We start from the raw sequence: 20,764 nt of genomic DNA, 5'->3' as shown, positions 1-20,764 counted from the left end.
TTCGATGCCTGATGAGGCACGTTATCCATTTGTATCAAAATTACGGATGAAAATTGCGCAATTTACACTGATCAAAATCTCTTTTCATTTTTCATTATAATTTTGGAACGAGAAATTAAATTGTCAGAGTAAAATGTAAAAATGTTTAAAAAAATGAATTTTTTATTTTAATTTTTTACCATTAGAATTTGCAAGTCTATTGAGATAAATATAAAATTTAACTTAATGATTACCTCACGCTTGGTTTCGGAAGAAATTGGAAAACTTTGCTTCACTTTCTTGCCGTTGACATCCAAGAAATGCGTGACACAAAATGAGAATTGAATTAATAGACGGACACTTAATTAAAACAGAGAGCGCGCGCGGTTGGCAATCACAAGATTAAACGTGTGTCTCGTGTCGGTCGGATCTTGGCATTAATTTGGGTTAACTGCGTTGGGAGAAGGTGGCGAGAGATTGAAACTGAGTTTGCGGCGAGTGCGAAATGCAATTTAGTAGTTCAGAGCACCCACGACCGCAGAAGGCGGCCAAGGCAACGGCCGGGATGCTGCCAGACTCAACAAAGTCACCCCCACAACACAACTCGCTACCACCGCTAACCCGGCGGCGGGTGCATAATTAATGTATCATACCCTCGGCACTCTCTCACACAGCTAGGCACATACGTAACATGGATTCAGCAGCGCGTGTTTGTTTGTTTGTTTGCAGCTTTGTTCCGAATTGTATCGCCCCTTTCCCGACCCCGCTGGCCACAGTGACCTCAAAATCATAATAATCATATCACGTGCCTCTGGTCTCAACGTGAACGTGGGAAAATTAAGGGGTTTAGATATTATATATCACTGATTTGTCACAGTTTTTGCTTATTTTCGTGCGATATTGAAGCAAAATAACCTTTCTTTTCCACACAAATTTGGTAAAAGGATACTTATTTTGGCAATTTGGATTGGATAATAATTTTGAGAAGATATTTCATGTGAAATTTTAGGATTTTTATTTTAATTTTTATTGTTTAGTTTTGCATCTTAAGCATGAGTTAATTTTAAATCAGCAGCCTGTCAGGGCAACAAATTAAAGAAGTGAATGAATCTGATACCTTTATCTAATATAAGTTATCATATTTCGAATTACTTTTAATTGTAAGATCATGTAAGATAAATTCATCCGAGGAAGTTCAAAGTCTTGAAGTTTTGGAATTAATATTCACAATGCTGATTCTGGTGATGTGTAAAAATGTATAATATTAAATTAGGGAACCCAAATTAAAAATGTTTTCTTCAATGCGAAAACACAATGAAATTGCTAAATGAATAAAATTTAAAAATATAATTATTAAATACAGAAATTTAAAAAAAAAACATATTAACAACTTTAAAGTGTTAATAATTTTTAAAAGCTATAATATATGATAATTATTTATTCTAATTATGATAAATACTTGTATTTTTTTTCAGTAATTATTATTAAAACTGCTGTTTATTATTTCTAATTATATAATAACTGAGACTTCAGCAGAAGAAAAAAAAACCATGGTCTTTTTATAATTTTTGTAGCACAACTAATCAACAACTGCGTATTGTAATATCCCCTTCATATTTAACAAATTTTAATTTATTGGAAGCAAAAAAGCAGTCCCAAATTATGTTAAAACATTAATTTTTCTGAAAGATTGAAACCGGACGAACCTGCAAAGAAAAAATGAAAAAAAGAAAGGACAACTTAATTTTGTTTATTAAAATTAAATTCTCCCATTTTATTTTTAATTTTTTATTATTCCTCCCACTTATTGTTGGTTTTAGTTGGGACACGACAAAACCCTAGGTTTTAAAGTACCAGCAGACCGCAGGTCACCTTTGGGGTCAGATGTCCTTTATTTTTTTCATTTTTTCTTTGCAACGAGGTTCGCCCGGTTTCAATCTTTCATGAAATCCACCTTGAGTGTTACCATTCAAATTAATTTTTCTGATTTGTAAAGTCACTGTGTCCAGAATATTTGGTGATTTCAGTATTGTCCAACTTAATATTTTTGTGTCCCATTATTTGTCAGCGGCACTTTTACAAGCCCTCTTTCGATTCAAATTGATTTTTTTTTATCAGATATATCACTCGGAAACAGACAAACTACCCTCTAGTTAAAATGCGCCGCACCCGATTTCTATCAAACGCTATCTCTGCGTGTTTGCATCATTTTATTTCTGTTAAATTCAGATAACCGAGACTCTCACATGTTTATATCATATTGAAGGCATTATATTTAAATATTATGCAAAAATCGACCGCGCGTGGTAAATGTAGATTTCGCTCGAAATGCTATCAAGGGGTGTGTAAATACAATATTTTTTTTTATATATACAAACGGCGTCATAGACGATTACAATTAATTACCATTGACATAATACACTGCAGCACGGTAATTCGCTTTTTTATTTACATCGAGTGAGCATTTGATTTGATTGATCATACACAATCTAAAATGACGAGCTGCAGAAGATTTTTTTATAATACAATTCACTGCCACAGTTTTTTTTTTATCCATCTGTTTTTATTGCACTTGTAAGACGTCTGACAATGAAAAGTGGTGTGTATTTCGCAATTAAAGAGGGCAACGAGCTGTACAAGTTCCACAGCAACTAGTAAAAGCTGCAAGTGAAAAGTTTCGCTCTTTTAATCGGAGAAATTTATTACGATCAAACAGAATTGTTTATTCTCATCGCATGTGGCCGAACGAAAGAAAACAAGCATCTATTATCTGCAAACACGATCCATTATCTGTATTACAATAACGAATCGATTAAATACATGGTATTTTAAGTGGAGCTCAATTCTATAGAAAAAACACTAACCCTAGGTCGGAAGCACCCTACTCAGCTGTGCACTGCTATTTTTAATATAATTATAGAATTGCGTCAAAATTTGCTGGCCGAATGTGTTCTTTTCCAAGCAAACACTATGATTTTTTTTTTAATTTTATCATATAATATAATTATGCAATAATCAATACACCCGAACCAAATAAGGAACAACAAGATTATATTTCGCTAAAATTTACCCTATAAATTAAATAATGAGTTGACTATGGATTTGTAAGTAAATTGGTTCTACATTAATTTAGGTCAACGTTTCATTTTTCTTTACCTTTAAGAATTCGCATTACAAAATAAAATGTCACACAGAGAAAAATAAAATGAAAATAAAAAAATATTGTTTTATTACATTACCTGATAAAAAATAAATCTAATATAATAAATGTTTGGTACAAATTTTGTGGTTTTAACTATTTTTTAATTTTGTATTTCTTTTTTTAAATAAAATGTAATTTTAAACCTTTGGAAATTTTGAGCTCAAAACATGTATTTAATGAAGGATTTTAAAAATCAAACAAAGTTCATAGTGTTGATTTTGGCTTGTTTCAGGCACACTTGAATTTTCAATTTTTATATTATAAAATATTTTTAAATTGAATCTCCATTTTCTTAATTATATTTAACATTGCATTTTCACGTTTTGAATACTATTTCAATGCCCTAATCAATAAATAAAAGGAGGGGTAAATTTTAGCGAAATATAATCCTTGTTCATTGTTGAAGTATTAAATTGAAATTAAAAACGAAGGTTTCATTTATGTTTGCCTTTTATAGTTATTTTTACGACCAGTTGTCAAAAATTGACCAGAGTAAAATCTCGCATTGTTATTTATTTCGTCATCGATTTTAAGGCAAATTTCGGCTCCGGCTGCGTAAGGGAGCCGCTTCGTTTTTCTCGTGATAGCACCGGAATGTAAAAGTCCAAAATTCACGACTAATTTTGCCCAACACCATGGCACTCACAGTTCGCTGCTGCACGTCGAGCGCGCCAGGTGACTGTCCATGGTGTCGTCCCGTTGTCAGAGCGGCCTGATGGAACTTGATATTGTCAACTCTTCGTCGTCGTCGCCTCGCGGAGTGATTGTTTCCACTCGCGATATGGTGATATCGCTGGAACATGGCAAGAATCACATTTTTCTTTTTTAAATATGTGGAAGAAAAATTTAAAGGCAGCGTCCAGTAATTATTTTTGATTGTTAAAGGATTGTAAATTTCTCAATGGTGATGCTCAAAACATTTTAAAACCGTCGGCTTCATTGATACACTCAAAATAGTCAAAATATAAATTTTTGATATTTTTTTTTTATTTATTCAAAATATGTAAAACCAAAAACGACTTTTCCTGTTTAAACAAGAAAGACTCTTTGTATGTAATTTAAAATGCGTTCCATTTACTAAAATTAAAATGTCAGCAAGTAAAACTCATCAAAAACATTGAGTAAAACACAAATTGCATAGAAAGAATTCATTTGAGTCAGAAAAATCATTAAGCCGTCGGAGAAAATTTAAAAAAGAAGATTAAAAAAAATCCTCAATTTATTTTACTTCTCGAGACATTCAAAATTTATCCCTTGAAGAATAATACAAATACTTAACCCAGGACATTTAATAGCTAATTTAACCTTAAAAATAAATTAATGTAAACAACTTTTGGCTATTGAACAGAAGAAAAATATGTACTAATTTAATTTAACTCTTTATATTATTAATCAATATAGATTCTAGCAATAAATAAAGCGATAAGATACTTTACTTGACTCCAAATTACAATTAATTTTTTCAAGATTAACTCACCAATTTTAAATTGAAAGAACCGGTAAAGTAGGAAGTGTTGATTGATTTACATGGTATACAAATTACCGCTTCATGTAAACAAACCTGCGTTGTTAAAATATAATTGAAATGAAAAATTAATCCCAAATTAACCAGTGAAAATCAATAGGTACGATTTTTTTTTAAATAATTTAAAAATAAGACTTAACTTTTTCTGATTAAAAATCTTGTTTTCACGAAAATTATTTACAATTAAAAGGAATGAACCATCAAAAATTGTTGCTTAAATATAAAAATGTATTGGCAAGACAATAAAAAATGCATACCTTGGATTTGTGGGAAGCTTATTGTGAGGTCTCTTCAACGGCGCGGTGCTCTTTCTTGAGCACCGGCAGTCGCAGTGGAGGACACACAGACACACCGAGGCTATGGAGGTCACTGCAAATGGCACAAGAAAGTAGTGGAGGATTGTGTCGATGTGTTCCTCGCGATCGTAACTGCAAAAAAACCCAGAAAAATCCCAAATCAATTCAACTTTGTGAACTCATTATTAATACAAAAATTAATTGTTGTCTACCAAATTTAATATAATTTTACTTTTCATCATTTCATTTTATTTCATGAATAATTAAAGTGGACGAAATAAAAATACCTTGGCATAACAAGAGAGGCGTTCTTTCGCGAGTAGTGACAGTCGAACTTGGCACCTTCCCTGGCGTAGAGTTCCCAGAAGCGCGAGCACTGCACTTCAGGCGGATATCCACAGCCTTTGATGTTCACCAGCAGGGTGGCCTCCACCTGAAACTCACACGGTTTTGGATCAGAATTGAAAAGAAGCGCCGACTTTTGTGTGTTTAATTGTGATGCTCCCCACCGAGAGCGAGGGCTAAAATTGGCATCAATGGTATTGAATGGAGAAGAGCCGGGCGATGAATGAAGTGATTGATGGAAATTGCTTTACAAATAAAAAGAACCGAGACTGAACAATTATTAAATGATGGAGAAATGCAGTGTTAACAGATTTATTTTGGTAGATTCTTTCGCTTTGCAATTTTTTTTAATAAGTAATTCTGTTAATCCGCATTTACTTTTAAATCAATGAGTCACAAAGAAATGTTTTTTGCTAGTTACAAGTTTATTTACTCAAAAGCAGCTAATTTTGGAATCACTTCAAAAACAAATATACACTGCGAGTATTTTGGCTGGAGTCGAATCAATGCTATCTGATTTTTACATTATTTGCTACGTGATTAAACATTACTGAGAAAAATTGTTTCAATATGCAAAATTGAACAAAATAAAAAATTAAAACCGGAAAAGAGATAACATGGAAAATAAAAGGACACGGACCCAATAGGCACTTAAAAACCTTAGATCCAAACTTAAAATAACTGCAGATGACCTAAATTTTTATTATATATCTTTTTTTACTATAAACTATTTAAAATAAGAGCAACTTGAAAAAAAACTGGCCCTTGTTATCAGGCCTCTTTTAAAAATTTGTTTTAAATATAACCAATAACTAATAACTAATTTTCCATCGTGGTTTTCAATAAAAATTTATCCTCTAATTTATGGCAAATCGTTAAAGATATTAATTCTAAAGGTCGATCTTTTTCAAGGCCTGCTGTGTAAGGAAATTTAATTGTCACTATTTTAACAAACTTTGTAAATAAAATAAAATAAATTAATTCTAAAATTAATTTATTTTTTTCAAAACATTTTTTTCTTTTACAAGTTTAAAATTATTTAAGCAAATTGACAAATAAGCAAACAATTAAAATTTATTTTTCTTAAGAAACTTGAATCAGTTACAAATTCAACTTGTAAGTCAACAAGCACAATGATCACTTCATAAAAAACTTTATTTTTGCTGCAGGGCTTTTTCGTCAACGTTTTTTTAAAGTGAAAAATGCTAAGAAGTTCAAACACACAGAGACGATAAGTATCAATGTTACACTTTAACACTAACGGTGCGACGAAGAGGCGCGCATACGAAGTCAAATGAGTTTTTTACGGCGCGTCGCCGTCGGCAAGAGATAGCAGCGGAACACAAGGGGCAAATTATTGAAGCCGGAGGAAAATCTGCGAAGAATGCGCGAATCTGCCTGCGAGTGAAGGAAAAAATCCCTTTCATTGTGCAGAGAGAGGATGAAACTCGGCAGCCACAATAATGGCAGCGACGCAATATTACAACAATCCATCTCGAGGCGGGCAATTTCGCGGCAACTTTTCTTTCCTCCTCGCGTTCCCTCGAGAATTGAAAGAAAAATCTACCCACTTTACCGGCCAAGGCTAAGAAGCTAATAGTGAAAAAAGCTTATTGCTGACTTTTTTAAAATTTAATGAATCAATTTTGCCAACGAAGATAATTATTCTGATTCAAAATATATGTGTGCAACTGACATTAAACATTGTTTAGGACTTGTTAAACACGCATTCAGGCTCAGATTGCATGCAGGCTGAGATTGCATGCAGGCTGAAATTGCATGCAGGCGGAGATTGCATGCAGGCTGAGATTGCATGCAGGCTCAGATTGCATGCAGGCTGAGATTGCATGCACGATTGCATGCAGGCTGAGATTGCATGCAGGCTGAGATTGCATGCAGGCTGAGATTGCATGCAGGCTCAGATTGCATGCAGGCTGAGAATGCATGCACGATTGCATGCAGGCTGAGATTGCATGCACGATTGCATGCAGGCTGAGATTGCATGCAAACAAAAAACCCTTTTATAATATATTTTTTTTTTACTTTTAATACATTTTTTTAATTATTTTTGAAATGTATTGATATACTTAAAATAATATTTTAATGATTTCATTACATTTTGAAAATAAATCAAATTTTTTCATGAAAATTATTGCCATCATTGTTTAACAATAGATCTTAAACCGAAATTTAATTTATTAATATAATATGTGCCTACAAGACAATGTGCATTATGTCAGGAACAAAGACATTTGCCTCTCTGCTGAACGCTTATTGATGACGCATTTTAATTAAATCACCTATTCGACCATAAATATCAGATCTCTTAAAAAATTAAATTATTCTGGAGTGTAGATTTGGTTTTCAGAATTTTAAATATAGTATGCAAAAATTTTGCTTAAAAATCAACTGGGATTTTTAAACAAAAATTTATATTAAAATTAGTCGCTTTCGTGGAGGAATAGAGAATTTTTCGCAAGTCTTTTTAAAGATAAAATGTTTTCTTTTCTCTTATTTAGTGCCGCATTGATAAATCAATAGGCGGCCCCTATCGCTAATGAGAGGCGGCTTTTGACTCCACCACTCAGCTAAATATAAAAATTAATAATTTATCTCCGACGGCAAACCGAATTACACGGACACGCTTGAGGCGCGCGAGAGAATTCAACTGCTGCTGCGCGAACCGAACTAATTCAAAAGTTTCTCCACTCTCTTGCTCTGTTTCAAAGAAATTGCCCAGACGAAAACTTTTGAACAGGGCATAGCACCCCGCGAGCGTACTTTCATCAGGGCACATGTCGCAACTCTCCACTCCGAAGAACCCCTACATACTGTGAATAAACACATACATATATGCAGGAAAGAAAGTTCAGTAGTGGTGAAATTATTTCTGAGAACTACAGAAATAAATTGTGCGAAGGGTTTTTACACTAACCTGTTCTTAAAATATTTGAATTTAAATAAACTTTCTTGAGATTTTTGTAAAAAAAAACGAGCTATTTTATGAGCTTTTAATTAAAAATTTAATTTTTCACCTCAGGCTCAACTTTGTAAGGCTTCAATAGAAGTGGAATTCCGCGTGCAGAATTTGAGCCCTGCGGAAAATTCCTTATTGAATTTTTTAGAGGAGTTTTTAATTAAAAATCCTAAATGAGAGCATCATAATTTTCAATATTGATTAAGCATAAATCCAATACTTACTGGTTGAGAATAATTTTTTTCTACGCTTCATTATTGGTGGTGAATAGTTAGTCAGATTTTATAAGTTTCAAAATGCTGCAGCATTTTTTTTTTTAACTATTTTTCAAAGTTGTTTTTTGACTTGTTCAACTAAAAATTGATTTGCAAAATCTCTAAAATGGGAGACAACGTAAACCAAACAGCATAATTAATTTAGATGATAATTTTTATATAGTTTTTGTTGATCCAATGAGAAAACAAACAAATATTTTAATCAATTGCGAGACCTGATGATTTTCTCAAAGCTCGTAATCAAAAATTAAATCTCATATTTAAAATCCAATTACAAACTCCATTTAAGGTGAAATCATTTTTATAGTTTTAATATCACGACCTCCTCGTTGCACAATTTTAGCCAATTTGGTTTTGCTCCAAAAATGTTAAGTCACTACAGACTAAATAAAAAAAATAATTTCCACATGCTTAAAAAATGCACTATTTGAAAGCGTGTCACCTCGTTTCCATTCCATTCAGGATCAAATATATTAAAAGTTGACGCGCATTATTAAAAGTAGGCGCGCGTTTCTATGGAAATGACCGGAAGCGACCCGTCATTAAAACGAGAGCATGAAATAGGATAGCAACAACATTTAACGACGCGCACAACTGACGCAAAAAGCACAATTATTTCGCACCTTAAACAAACAAAAACGACGCTTTTTGGCCAGTTCATTGTTTTTGCCACGTTTCCAATCCATTAGGCAGCAGCAAAGCAACGTGCGACACCGGTGTGTTGTTGTTGCTGCTTTTTTTCTAGATTTTTTGAAATGGGGTGTGCGTGATTCGAACTCGGCAGACAGTCAGTTATTTATTATCCTTTACGTGCACACGCGTGTCTCTCTCTCTCTCTCTCTCTCTCTCTCTCTCTCTCTCTCTCTCTCTCTCTCAGTGTCCAGCTACTAATTATTCGCCCGACGGACTATCTAACGATCTTTCCGACTGCCGAGATTGACTGCGGACACACCTGTTTCGAATAACCAAACGCGTTCGGAATTAAAGCGGACGCTTCTGAAAGGAAAGAACATGCGTCTTTTAACCCACGTTGACCTTGGAAAGGTTGGACGGGCAAAAGGGTTAGAGTTAAAGTTTCAAATTAAATCGTAATAATAATCTGATGCCATAATATTTGTACAACCCCTACCCAAAAAATAGAAGGTTGGCTTGATAACTCTTGATAATTGATTAAAGTTTAAATAAAAATAAATATTATGTACGTAAATGTGTGCAAAAATACATATATTTTATTTATATTTTTGCCAATATGAGTTTAATTAATTAACAATTTTTATAGAATTTATTTTAATAAAAATTTTTTGATGCTTTCAAAGAAATCAAAGGCAAGAAAATTAGTGCAATGAGATTTACTTAAAACTAAATTTATAACATATTAAATACATGCTAACTTAGGTTGATGTTACCAAGGTTATGGTAACAAAATTTTCACTGTGCATGCACAAGATTAAATATTGAGATGTTAGTTTTAAAAATTATTTAAAATTAGTATGAAATTGGTATATAATTATGAAAAATAATTCGTTTGCTTTTCAAACACAAAATGTCCTTTTATATTTTTTTTTTCTACTTTCCAGCTTGACAAGTAGGTTTTATGAGTTTGTTTACCAGAGCTGGCTGCCAATTCTCTCCCAATGTGACTTTTCCGTTTCTGTTTGACTTGTTGCGAGAGAATAAATTAATTGAAATATAAACTCAATATTTAAATAGAAAATGTATCTAGCAGACGAGAGAGTTAAATTATATTTGAGTTGAAATAGCAAACAGCAGCTTTAAACATGTAATTGCATTTCGCGCAAAAATAATAAACAGGCGTAATGCACGATCTGTGTAAAACAATAAAATTGTCGTCGGCGTGTTGATGTTCCGCCTTTTATGGGAGCAACACCTAGCGTTGATATTAATGTGTGCCGTGTACTGCAAAATTTGCGCCTGTGACAACATGTGCGCTTTTTGGCAAACACGAAACCTCTACTTTTGTACGCAAACAAATCTTTACCGCCTCGTAAAAGCACTTCCCGTTTGTCGTTGCTCGGGCGAATATAAAAAAAAAAATTGTAGCAAAACAAAAATATCAATCAAACATATTTTATGTATATTTCTTCAAATGATGATCTCGTTTGTTCAAAAATGAATGAATTAACTTTGAAACTAAAATTAGTAAAATTCACATGATATCGATCCAGAAAACTTAATTTAAACAATGAAACGTGTTTTTGAGATACATTTGGTACAAAAAAGTTGTTTCATTCAATTCTAGCATCATCAATTTTTGTTTTTATGATCTGATCTTTGAATCCGCAACTAAATGCATTTTTGTTACGGTTAATTCCGTGAATTTATAGAGATTCAATATTTTTTAATTTTATTGCACATGGCATTATTGATGGATTGAAAATTTATAAAAATTACACACAATCAATCATTCATCAATCGACATTTTAAGATATACATGTAAAAAAAAAAAAAATAATTAGTTTATTAATGCTTATTTCATTATTTTAATGGGTGTTTTTTTTTTTATTATTTAAAACTACTTCACTGACTCACTTATATTGATAAAAAAAACTTTGTTTTCTAAAGGAAAAAATATATTAATTGAACGAAAAAACTGATATAATCGCCTCAAAGATTAGTACTTTAAAAAACGTAAAAAAATTATTTGATTTTAAGTAACAAAACGGTAATTACTGAATAGACTTCACACACAAAATAACTATAAAAAACCGACTTTTTTGGTTTAAAATGATCATTTGATTAGCTTTCTCAAGGTTCAGATGTTCAGACTTCATTCATCTTGAGACAAAGCTCAATAATTTTTATTATTAATCCAACCGGTTCAAAAAAGTTAAAGAGAAAAAGTAAAAAATGTACTTAATTGTCGACAGAAATTATTTGAAAATTGCTGTTAGACCAGTAAAAATGTTTGTTTGTTATTTTGATCAGAAAATTGATGAGTTTGATGACTCACCCGTCGTTCGTCGGAGAAATTTTGGTTGGGCGTGTAGACGACAGACACGTGGGTGCACTTGTAGAGGTCGGAGGTGCAGCCCTCGCGGCACGAGCTCCACGTGCAGTTGCCGATGCCGGCGAGGTACTCGACCTGCGAGGTCTCGCAGGTGACCGGCTCAGGGTCAAAGTCGGACATGAGGGTGGAGACGGCCGGGTCGACGTAGAGCGGCACCAGGAAGAGGAGGGCCGCGAAGCCGCCGCTGACGGTCATGGCCATCGCCGAGGTCACATAGAACTTGAGCCGCTCCATGCAGGTGCGCACCGGCGCCGGGGGCGGCGGCGGCTCCGGGGCCTTGCGGGGCCGGTCCAGCAGCAACTCGGAACTGCTCCCGTGCATTTCCTTCCAGCCCCTCAGCAAATCATTTGAAGCAAATCACCATCCCCTGAAGAAAAACATCATAATATTCCGTAAAAACAAGTCTTATCACAAGCAGTTTTTTTTTTTTATCTGAAACATCTTAAATTGAAATTTCATTTAATATTACAATATTGTTTTTTTTCACTATCTTAAATAAAGTTCTACAATCAATCTAATCATAGAAAATTAAAATTATTTATAACGGAATACAAAGAGACAAGAGATAACAATTAAAAAAGAGTAGAGTTGAATTTAAACAAATAATTTCATTGTTAATTTTTTTTCATAAACACAGCTTGACATTATGATCAGATATTAAATTACGACGACTCAAAACGTTCAGATGAATGACCTGCAAGGTTAACGTCAAATTGTCATAAAATGCATAGCTGAGAAGTTTGTTATTTATTATCAAATCATACATTTCAATATAATATACACTTTTTTAGTAAAATAAATAAATTTTATTTAAAAATAAATAATGTTTGTCAAAATAAATAATTAAAAATTATTTTAATAAAATATAAAATTTAAATTTAAAAATCAAGGCTTATCGTTTTATTATATAACAAGTTAAAATATAATAATTTTTGTTAAAATTTTATATAGTAAAGTTATAATTAATTCTTAAACATCTTACAAATAATTCAAATTTTACCTAGATGCAAAAATATTGTTATTTGATTTAATTATTGTATTTTTATATCTGGAAAAAAACAATCTATAAAATATTATTTTAAAATTTTCAAATTAATACTAACATATTCCAATTGATAAGACTATTAATTTTCAATAAACTCTTACAAAATATATGAAAATTCATCAACATATGACATTAATGTCGCTCTTAAATTTATGTACTCTTAATTTACACATGCTTAAAATAATTAAATAAAAAAAAACAATAATAAATTTATATTCAAATAATTTAATCAATTCTATAATTTTGCATAAAAATTATGATTTATGATGAAACATAGCAAAGCTTACCTGGAAAATGTGCAGAGAGTATCCGTGGGGCGGTCAGAGGGTCACAGGCATCGGGGACAGTTGAATCGGGGGCGGCAAATGGCGGGGCATTGCCTGGGGGCTGTGCGGGTTGGCGACCCGTCCTCGACTGAGCCGTCGGGCGGATCTATCTGCCTTTTTAAGGGCGAACTAGCGGGGGCGCTGCGAGCCGGTGTGTCGCGCTCCACCTCCTCCCCCGCTGCTGCCGGGGGTGGACGGACTGTCGGCGGGGGTGGCTGCTGCTTCTTCTTTTTCGCACAAGTTGCAAATGTGTGTATGTGCTCGGCCGCGATCAAAGCGAGAAATGAATTCGCCGCTGCCGCCGCCGCTCTTGACGAGAGCAATGATTTTTTTTTCTTTGACCTTGAACCCCCCTTTTGTTTCTTCTCGTTAATTGTGAGAGAGTGGAAAACAGCAGGGTCTGTCACTTGAATACGGTACGAAACTTTTAATTTGGCTTCATGACCACGCAGAAATGAAATTATATTCAGCTTTTAAAACTTCCAAATTGATATTCATTCCAAATTTTAAGACAGACAAGGTCCCAAAAATAAACTTTTAAGAGAAAATGTATTAAATTAAAAGAATGAACAGTAGTTTAATTAATGTTTTTTTTTCATTATATTATTTTATCAAATAACTTTAATTTTATCGATTAATTTTTATTTTTTTTAATTTTTAATTTTGGAATAAATAGCAATATTCACTAAGTTGTTTAAAATTTTGGGTATTCTACTATCTACTTTTATAATTTTAATATATAAATATTGGTTGATAATTGAATAATAAAACTTTAATTAATAAATAATTTCCGATCTCACGTTTTATGGTACAAAATTGACATGCATTGAAAGATTAGACGAGATCATAGGAGTCATGGAATCGAAAAGAAAATAATTGAATGAATAAATAGAATGTTTATATACATATTTCATGTCATAAAATGCTGGCCGCTGCAATTACGTGTTCCACATACAATTAAGCACTTCACGTGTAATGCTGAGCGTAACTGCAGCCATTTCAAAGCTCAAAAAAAAAAATCCGGACTCATAATTAGAAATGTACGCATGAATGGCAAACCAACGCAGCATTTCATTTTTCGCTCTGAAAATTAAAACAAAGGTTGTTTTTTTTATTACAAAACGCTCTTTGGTAGTTTCAGTTCATGCAGCAACTTTTAATTATTGCAGAATAAATGCAAAAATTAAGTGAGAAGGAAATAACAACCTGGTTAATGACGTTTTGTTGCATCTCTATAATTTGATTCATCTAATTAATTTTTGGTTATAAAAAAGTTAGAATTAAAAATATGTAGAGCTTGAAAAATTGTGATTTGGAATTTAAAACGTCTACATAAAAATTTCATTAAATTCTAAATAATCTTAATAAAATATTTTGTTTCACAAGCTTGATTTAAATATTCAAAGTTAATGTGAACGATAAATAGTCTGTATACATAAAAAATAATTGAACGCAAGGATGAATTATTTTTGCAGAAATTATGATAAACGCCATGAGGTATGCAATGCCTGGTGTAAAAACCCAAACGTCTCGGTGGAAATAATGAAGGATTTTGAAGATTTAGGTCACCTCAAAAGACGCGATGCATATTTTCTCAAGTGAAAGCAGCTGCAGTCTCGAGATGGAAATTTTCTTGCTGTTATAATGACTCTGGTTGACTGAAAAAGCAGAGAGAAGCGGTGTTTTGTCGCCACCGACCTGAAAACGAGCGAATTCTGCAAACAAATTGGCGCAATGCACATTAAGCGGAAAGAGGTGGTAAAATGTTACGGGCGCACGAAGGAATTTGCTCTTTTTCGACGCGCCTCGTTTTTCCACAGAAAACCGCGATCGCAACATTCAGCAGATGGCTCCATTTTCCGAGAACGCGCCGCGGCCGGTCATTTTAATTTCGCCAAAGTTGCGAGAATTCCCAGAGCACCGCCGCCCGCCTTCCTCCTAAAGGCAATCTGTCGAGCTGCAATGTCGAGCCGGTTGCATAATTTGCCCCTTTTATTGCCGAGCCGAGCCTTTGCATGAAAATTCTCTTCCACCTCAAATATCTCTGATCTGAAAAGCTTTCCAACTTTGTATTTTACTGATTTAAATAAAAATTCAAATATTTAAAACTTGTTACAAAATATTTAATGCATTTATAAACATGGGATTAAATTTTTTTATCGAAGAAATGTAATTTTGCATGAAAATAAATGTGTTTTTTTTATAAAGAGTGAAATTTGAGTGGTGATCTGGGCTTGACGACTTTTTCGTGGGCTTCGGTGCTACTGGGACTAAAAATCAGCTCCTCCCTGTTCTCCGATTCATCAATATCCGAGTTTTGTGCTCTTCTGGAACCAGGCTTACTTTTCATTCGACCATTTTTACTTCCGACTGAAATTGATTTTCATCACACAATTTAAGAAGTAAATTATAAGGACAATATAAATTACTGTTTTCAACTTCATCTCTTTGGATGACATCTTTGATTTTAACTTTTCTTGAAGAAATGTCATTTCTTTGTCCTGATCTAAAATTATCTCGGTCCTGTGAATATCAGAATACACATTAATTTGTAGCGAAGATCTCGAGGAGATTTTCGTCAAGTGAAAAACGGGGCTTGTCTTTATGAGATAAATTGCTTTTATTAAAATAAAAAAGTTCTTATTTGAAACTAAAAGTTAACAAAATCTACACTTTGACATGATTTTTAGGCTTGTATACTTAAATTTGAGCTTAAAATTTTTATTTTCAAGCCATATATCTCAGGTTTTTATATTTAAGTATCAACCTATTTAAAAATTTTAATAAAACGAAACCAAATTTAAGTAGAATAATTATAAATAAGTGTATTTTACTGATCTTTAATGAAAATGAAAAAAGTTGATCTTTAATTAACAATTTATGGGACTATTAATAAGGAAATGCACCCCCTTTTCACCCCAAAATTATTGTTACCACCAAAATTTGAAACCTCTCACCTGATCCCGTTCCTGATCAGAGTTGGCTCCATATTTATTTCTTCTACTGCTGATTTCCTTTTCGGAACTTTGCTGGTTTCTCGTCGGCGTCGTCCTCCTGACATCGAACCTGCGATCCTGCAACTTGGTGCTCAAGGGAGGGGAGGTTGTGGAGGAGGCGTTCGGGGCTGGTGTTTGCGGCTTCAGCAGTTCAAACGCATCGTTAGCCGGCGTTTCCGGTCTGCTGGCCGGCTTCACTTGACTCGTGTTGGTGAGGGTGAAGGGATTGCACCCTTGCAGACGCTGCATGTCCTTGGAGCAGTCGTTATCTGCCAGAAATGAGTGAGTACAAAACCCCAACTCAAAAGTCTTTGGGCGTGTCTTGTGGCTCAATTTTGCACAACCTGACACAACCAAAGCTGATTTAAGATTAGAGACCTCGGAGAGATATGAATTTATTTCTACGTTCTTGATTGTCTTCCTAGAGAACTTCAAAGGAAACTTTTCCCTAATTAATTTGTCTTTCCGTTTTTAGTTTAATATAAATTGTTAATTAATTGTATATAAATAAAAACTGCAATTTTAATTGATTAATTCTATTTTCCATAATGATGAGAAAACTAATGCTAATTCTGCTTTTGATTGTTTTAATGGATTCGTTCCTTTGAAAGAATCTTAAAAGCCTTAAAACTTTCTATTGACAATGAAACTTTTATTTTGATATAATTTAAATAAATAAAATATAAATTAAGCTTTACTTTATAATTTATATATGTTAAAAAAAATTTAAAAATTTTAAATTATTTTATTAAATATTATAATAATTATTTATATTTTAACAGTTTACTAATAAGTTTAAAATATTTTTATCTTTCTTTCATCAGGAATATGACGATATGTGAAGAAAATTAACATTTTTTTACAAATTATATAAACATGACTGCAATTGCATATACAATATTTGTAATTGCTAGTGTATAGTACTTTTTTGAAGTTAGGCTAATTCCCAATTTAAATTTTTTTATGTTTATAATTAAACGATTTGAATGCATAAGATCCTTATTCCTTATTATATCTAGCAAATTATGTCATTCCCCCCTTCTGAATCCTCTAAAATTTTATGTATTATTTTTCTCGTCGATCCCAAACCACTCTCCCTGAATCACGCCGCGCGCCTCAAGAGAAATAACATTATGCAGGCGCAATAAAAGCCAAAAATCGATTTGGTGCAATGCAAAATAAAAAATAACATTTTTTTTGTTGCATCAGCATGACGAGTGGGAGCGGGGTTGACGGGATTTATTTATCTCGCGGGGAAATCTTGTGCTCTTACCCCTGTTTATGATTTCCGCATCTGGGCAGGCCTGAAACAGTGTTTTCAAAAACAAAGTCATTCGCCATCACAAGATGTGAATGTTTACGTTGAATAGTTTCTTCTTCATGCATTTCAACATCACCCACGGCAAAACGCTGCAGTTTTCGCCAGAGAGGGAGTTCAAAATTTTTGTCTGAACAACTGGAATTGAAATATGTTTTTAAAATCGAATAATTTATTCGGTTTTCGTTTCAAATCGAATTGTAAAAAAAATAATCAGTATATACCTTTTTGTCAAAAATTTCAGATTCATTGAGAAAATATGGTTAGTTAAATTGTAAAATTTTTAAACTTAAAATTATATTATTCAGTTTCTTCTAATTAAACTTGTTATAAATTATAATTATATTGTTTTATGCATTTTTTGCCAAATTTTTCTTGTTTTCTGTATTTTATGGTCGTGTATTTCCCTTCAAATTAAGAATGCAACTAAAAATTAATACAAGGGAGAAATCGTATAAAAATTATAAAATAATTAAATGCTCAAAGTTTTCAGAGTGAAATAAGCACAGTCGCAAGACTGGTATCTTTTTGCCGGAAGTATACATAGCCGATAAAAAAAGGAGAAACTCTCACGTTTCGCAATGTCGTCGTTGCATTGAATAATCCACTCTCTGATTGACTCGCGTTTCCATGAACTAGTGGAGGAGTTTTCAAGGCTCGCCGTGATTTGCAAAATGTCCAGAGCAGTCCCGTCGTCCGACATCTGATATTTACAAAGTTTTTTTTTATTTTAATAATTTTAATTCTTTCCATTTTTCTCACCAGATTCAATTCTCGGAACGCACAATCGTACAAGCACTTTAAAATACTTTTCAATAAATTATTCAGAAAAATCTCAACGCAAAAATTACTCTCGGTCCTCTCCTGACCTTAACTGTAAAAGGAAAAAGTTATTTTTAATATACAATAATTGTTTTTTTCTTCTTCTTCGCCCACTGATTATTCGGGACTCTCAGCCACTCAATCACATTTACGCATCACATGCAAACGGAAACGTTAAGGCGGTCGCACGCAATTCGGAAATGCTCACGTACACCGCTTGCTGTATTCAGGCGAAACGTCGTCTCTGATTGTGCAATTATCGATCATGCTGCGAGGCACCAACACAGGCAGACGACAACACCTTTTGTTCAGCCTCTTCAGCAAACACACAAAGATATTGTGCTCATTAATATTGATGTTTGGCAAATTAAAAAGGAAAGTTAAAACCAGAACTTTTCAGACCCTTTCAACTTTCAAAAAAAAAACCCTCCGATATAATATTTACTCTGCTCAGCAATATTATAAAATTTTAAATCTTAAATCTTACTTCCATCAAAATTGCGGTGCAGTCGTAGCCCTTTTCTTCGAGAACCTGCACTTGCTGAGCAGGCGTCTCGTAGTTCCTCTTTAGGGACCCATTAGTGTCGACGCGTTGCTCCTGCTGATCATTTTGAACATACTGCGGAGTACTTAGGTCGGTCGACCGATCATCATCCGACAGAGATATCTTGTCCTGTTGCTGGTAGAACGGCAACTCTTTCAAAAGCGAAGGGTGCAACCCTAACGAGACATCGAGTTGCCCGACGCCGCGACCAAAGCCGCCGATCCGCTCCTCTTTCTTTTGTACTTCGAATAAAAATAATTAAAAAAAATAAATGTAAATAAAGTGAATTAACCAAAAAATCTAAATTTAAACGAAAATAATGAAATTTCTACAGTTGAGGACGTAATGTTGAAAATGAAAGCACTTTTTAAGGAGTTGGAAATAAAATCATAAATTGTTTAGTATTGAGTTTCCTTTTGAATAAATTGTAAATATTATCAGGAGAACCTACAAAATAGACAGTGAAATATTTCGAGTTTAAATTTTTTATTTGACCTGCATTCGATTCTCGGAACTCTCTTTTGTAACTGATGTAGAACAACGTGGTAAACTTTTTATGGCAAAATCCTCGCTCATTGTTATTCAAATCAGGCATTATTGTGAGTTGTTATGAATATTCCACCCTATAACACTGAAAGATTTTTATTTATTCATGCGCGCCTCGCCCAGAGGGAAACCGATTCTTTGATCCAGCGCCGGACGAAAAATCAATTTTCCAATAAATTTGATATGCGCCCATCGTTGGGCGCACTGCTGAATATTGAAACGATTCCACCGCGAGGCCTTTACCAGAGAGGCCGTAAAGATTAAATTGATAGCCAAACTGCAGTAAATGATAAAAAATAAAAATAAAATCGATTGAATTTAGACATAATGCTTATGTGAACATAATAAAGAAGCAATAAATTTTGGTAATAAGAAAATAAGGAAAAAAATTAAAAGGAAGTTCTGGAAGGAGTTTTTTTTTAATTCGTAAGGCCAAGACTAAGTCTCTGATCTGCATGATTATGGTTGTGCTTAACTTGCTTGAATATTTAGAATTATAAAAAAAAAATGCCATAGAATTTAAATCACTTAATTCTTACAATTTGCAATTTACTTCAGTGCTGATAGTTTAAATAAAATCCAAATAATCTTTGAAAATTATCAAATTTAAACCAATTCCAAAGATCTGACAGCTGCATCAATTTAAAACAAAACATTTCAGATTTTTCTAGAGCTCCTTCTCTTTGAGTTACGATTGCAAAGTTTTTTCCGTTTAAGAAATTATCTTTGCAAAAAAAAAAAATGACAGAGTTATTAAGTACGGTCTAAAGTTTTGCAAACATATATGGCTTTCACTCTAGTTTAGAAAACTTTTTGAGCTTATAGCTTATGTCAATTTGGTCCAAAACAATTTTCTGGAATTTTTTTGTTAAGTTCTATGCAATCTTAAGGTTTCCCTGATTAACTTCATTTACGCGCATTTTCTAATTAATTCTCTGGACTTTTGTCAGTCAAAAAATTTAAATTTATGAAAATGAAATACGAAAATCGTGATAATTATATAATTTCTCTGAATATGTGTGTATAATTCATCGGTGGAAGAGGAGGAATGGAAATTTCTAGGCGCACTGACCGACCATATATACTGACCATTATTTACAAGCTCGGCAGTCAGCATCGGCGCAACCTGCGTTCGAGAATAAATCCATAGTGCGCTCTGTGATATTGAATTTTGCGCCGACAGGGCGTCTTGATAATGCAATACCTGGACGAGGATCGTCGCGACGACCAAAACGGCGCTCCCGGCTCGCATCATTCACAGGCATTACGCGGATTTATTTCGCGTGCACACACATTTTTCCAGCCTTCAGTGCGAAAGTGAAGAGTAAATAATCGCGTTTTAATGGGGCTGGTAAACTGGCGCCGCGTTTGTTCGACGCGCGCACAACTTATTTTCGCATGGACGCGCTCCCGTGTATATTGTGACAGTTGTGAAAAACGTCCTTGTATTTGTGTGGTGCCCCCATTTCATTTTGTCACTGGCACACTTCCGGACAGTCCGTTGCGAAGGCGTGGGCTGACGCGGAAAATATTCAAAACA

At 33.5% G+C, this 20,764-nt stretch overlaps 2 protein-coding genes across 3 annotated transcripts; both read right to left on the bottom strand.

Moving 5' to 3' along the window:
- Positions 1-3,477: 3,477 nt before the first annotated feature.
- On the bottom strand, positions 3,478-13,047 carry LOC132194790 (protein tipE). Of its 2 annotated transcripts, none has more exons than XM_059616288.1 (5): positions 12,960-13,047; positions 11,571-11,994; positions 5,290-5,435; positions 4,964-5,134; positions 3,478-3,974 (listed from the first exon to the last, which is right to left on the bottom strand). In XM_059616288.1, exons 2-5 carry the CDS (start codon positions 11,946-11,948, stop codon positions 3,884-3,886), a joined length of 786 nt encoding a protein of 261 aa, XP_059472271.1. In that variant the 5' UTR covers positions 11,949-11,994; positions 12,960-13,047; the 3' UTR covers positions 3,478-3,883. The 2 variants fall into 2 exon arrangements, with proteins under 2 accessions (XP_059472271.1, XP_059472272.1); XM_059616289.1 differs by lacking the exon at positions 3,478-3,974 and adding an exon at positions 4,694-4,742.
- Positions 13,048-15,132: 2,085 nt separating this feature from the next.
- Positions 15,133-20,689, bottom strand: LOC132194746 (uncharacterized). Its single transcript, XM_059616226.1, has 12 exons — positions 20,429-20,689; positions 20,314-20,350; positions 18,622-18,920; positions 18,347-18,449; positions 18,164-18,186; positions 18,075-18,110; positions 17,886-18,015; positions 17,356-17,450; positions 17,268-17,298; positions 15,956-16,263; positions 15,428-15,521; positions 15,133-15,368 (listed from the first exon to the last, which is right to left on the bottom strand). The coding sequence occupies exons 1-12, from the start codon at positions 20,477-20,479 to the stop codon at positions 15,199-15,201; spliced, it is 1,377 nt and encodes a 458-aa protein (XP_059472209.1). The 5' UTR covers positions 20,480-20,689; the 3' UTR covers positions 15,133-15,198.
- Between the last annotated feature and the right edge of the window lie 75 nt (positions 20,690-20,764).

The sequence above is a fragment of the Neocloeon triangulifer genome, unplaced genomic scaffold (assembly GCF_031216515.1).
Source record: "Neocloeon triangulifer isolate White Clay Creek 2 clone unplaced genomic scaffold, ASM3121651v1 ptg000008l, whole genome shotgun sequence".
NCBI classification, from domain to species: Eukaryota; Metazoa; Arthropoda; class Insecta; order Ephemeroptera; family Baetidae; genus Neocloeon; species Neocloeon triangulifer.
The sequence above is the reverse complement of the archived record's forward strand: the minus strand, read 5'-3'. Positions and strand labels throughout refer to the sequence as shown.

What these genes read in the sequence shown, in the direction of transcription:
- LOC132194746 (XM_059616226.1), bottom strand. Translation starts at nt 20,479, where the DNA reads ATGATGCGAGCCGGGAGCGCCGTTTTGGTCGTCGCGACGATCCTCGTC. An exon ending in CAACGACGACATTGCGAAAC is followed by an intron (nt 17,451 to 17,885) that starts GTGAGAGTTTCT and finishes TTTCAATTCCAG; the next exon opens with TTGTTCAGACAAAAATTTTG. An exon ending in TGCGGAAATCATAAACAGGG is followed by an intron (nt 16,264 to 17,267) that starts GTAAGAGCACAA and finishes CATTTCTGGCAG; the next exon opens with ATAACGACTGCTCCAAGGAC.
- LOC132194790 (XM_059616288.1), bottom strand. Translation starts at nt 11,948, where the DNA reads ATGCACGGGAGCAGTTCCGAGTTGCTGCTGGACCGGCCCCGCAAGGCC. An exon ending in ATTTCTCCGACGAACGACGG is followed by an intron (nt 5,436 to 11,570) that starts GTGAGTCATCAA and finishes TGTGAGTTTCAG; the next exon opens with GTGGAGGCCACCCTGCTGGT. An exon ending in AAGCTTCCCACAAATCCAAG is followed by an intron (nt 3,975 to 4,963) that starts GTATGCATTTTT and finishes GCCATGTTCCAG; the next exon opens with CGATATCACCATATCGCGAG.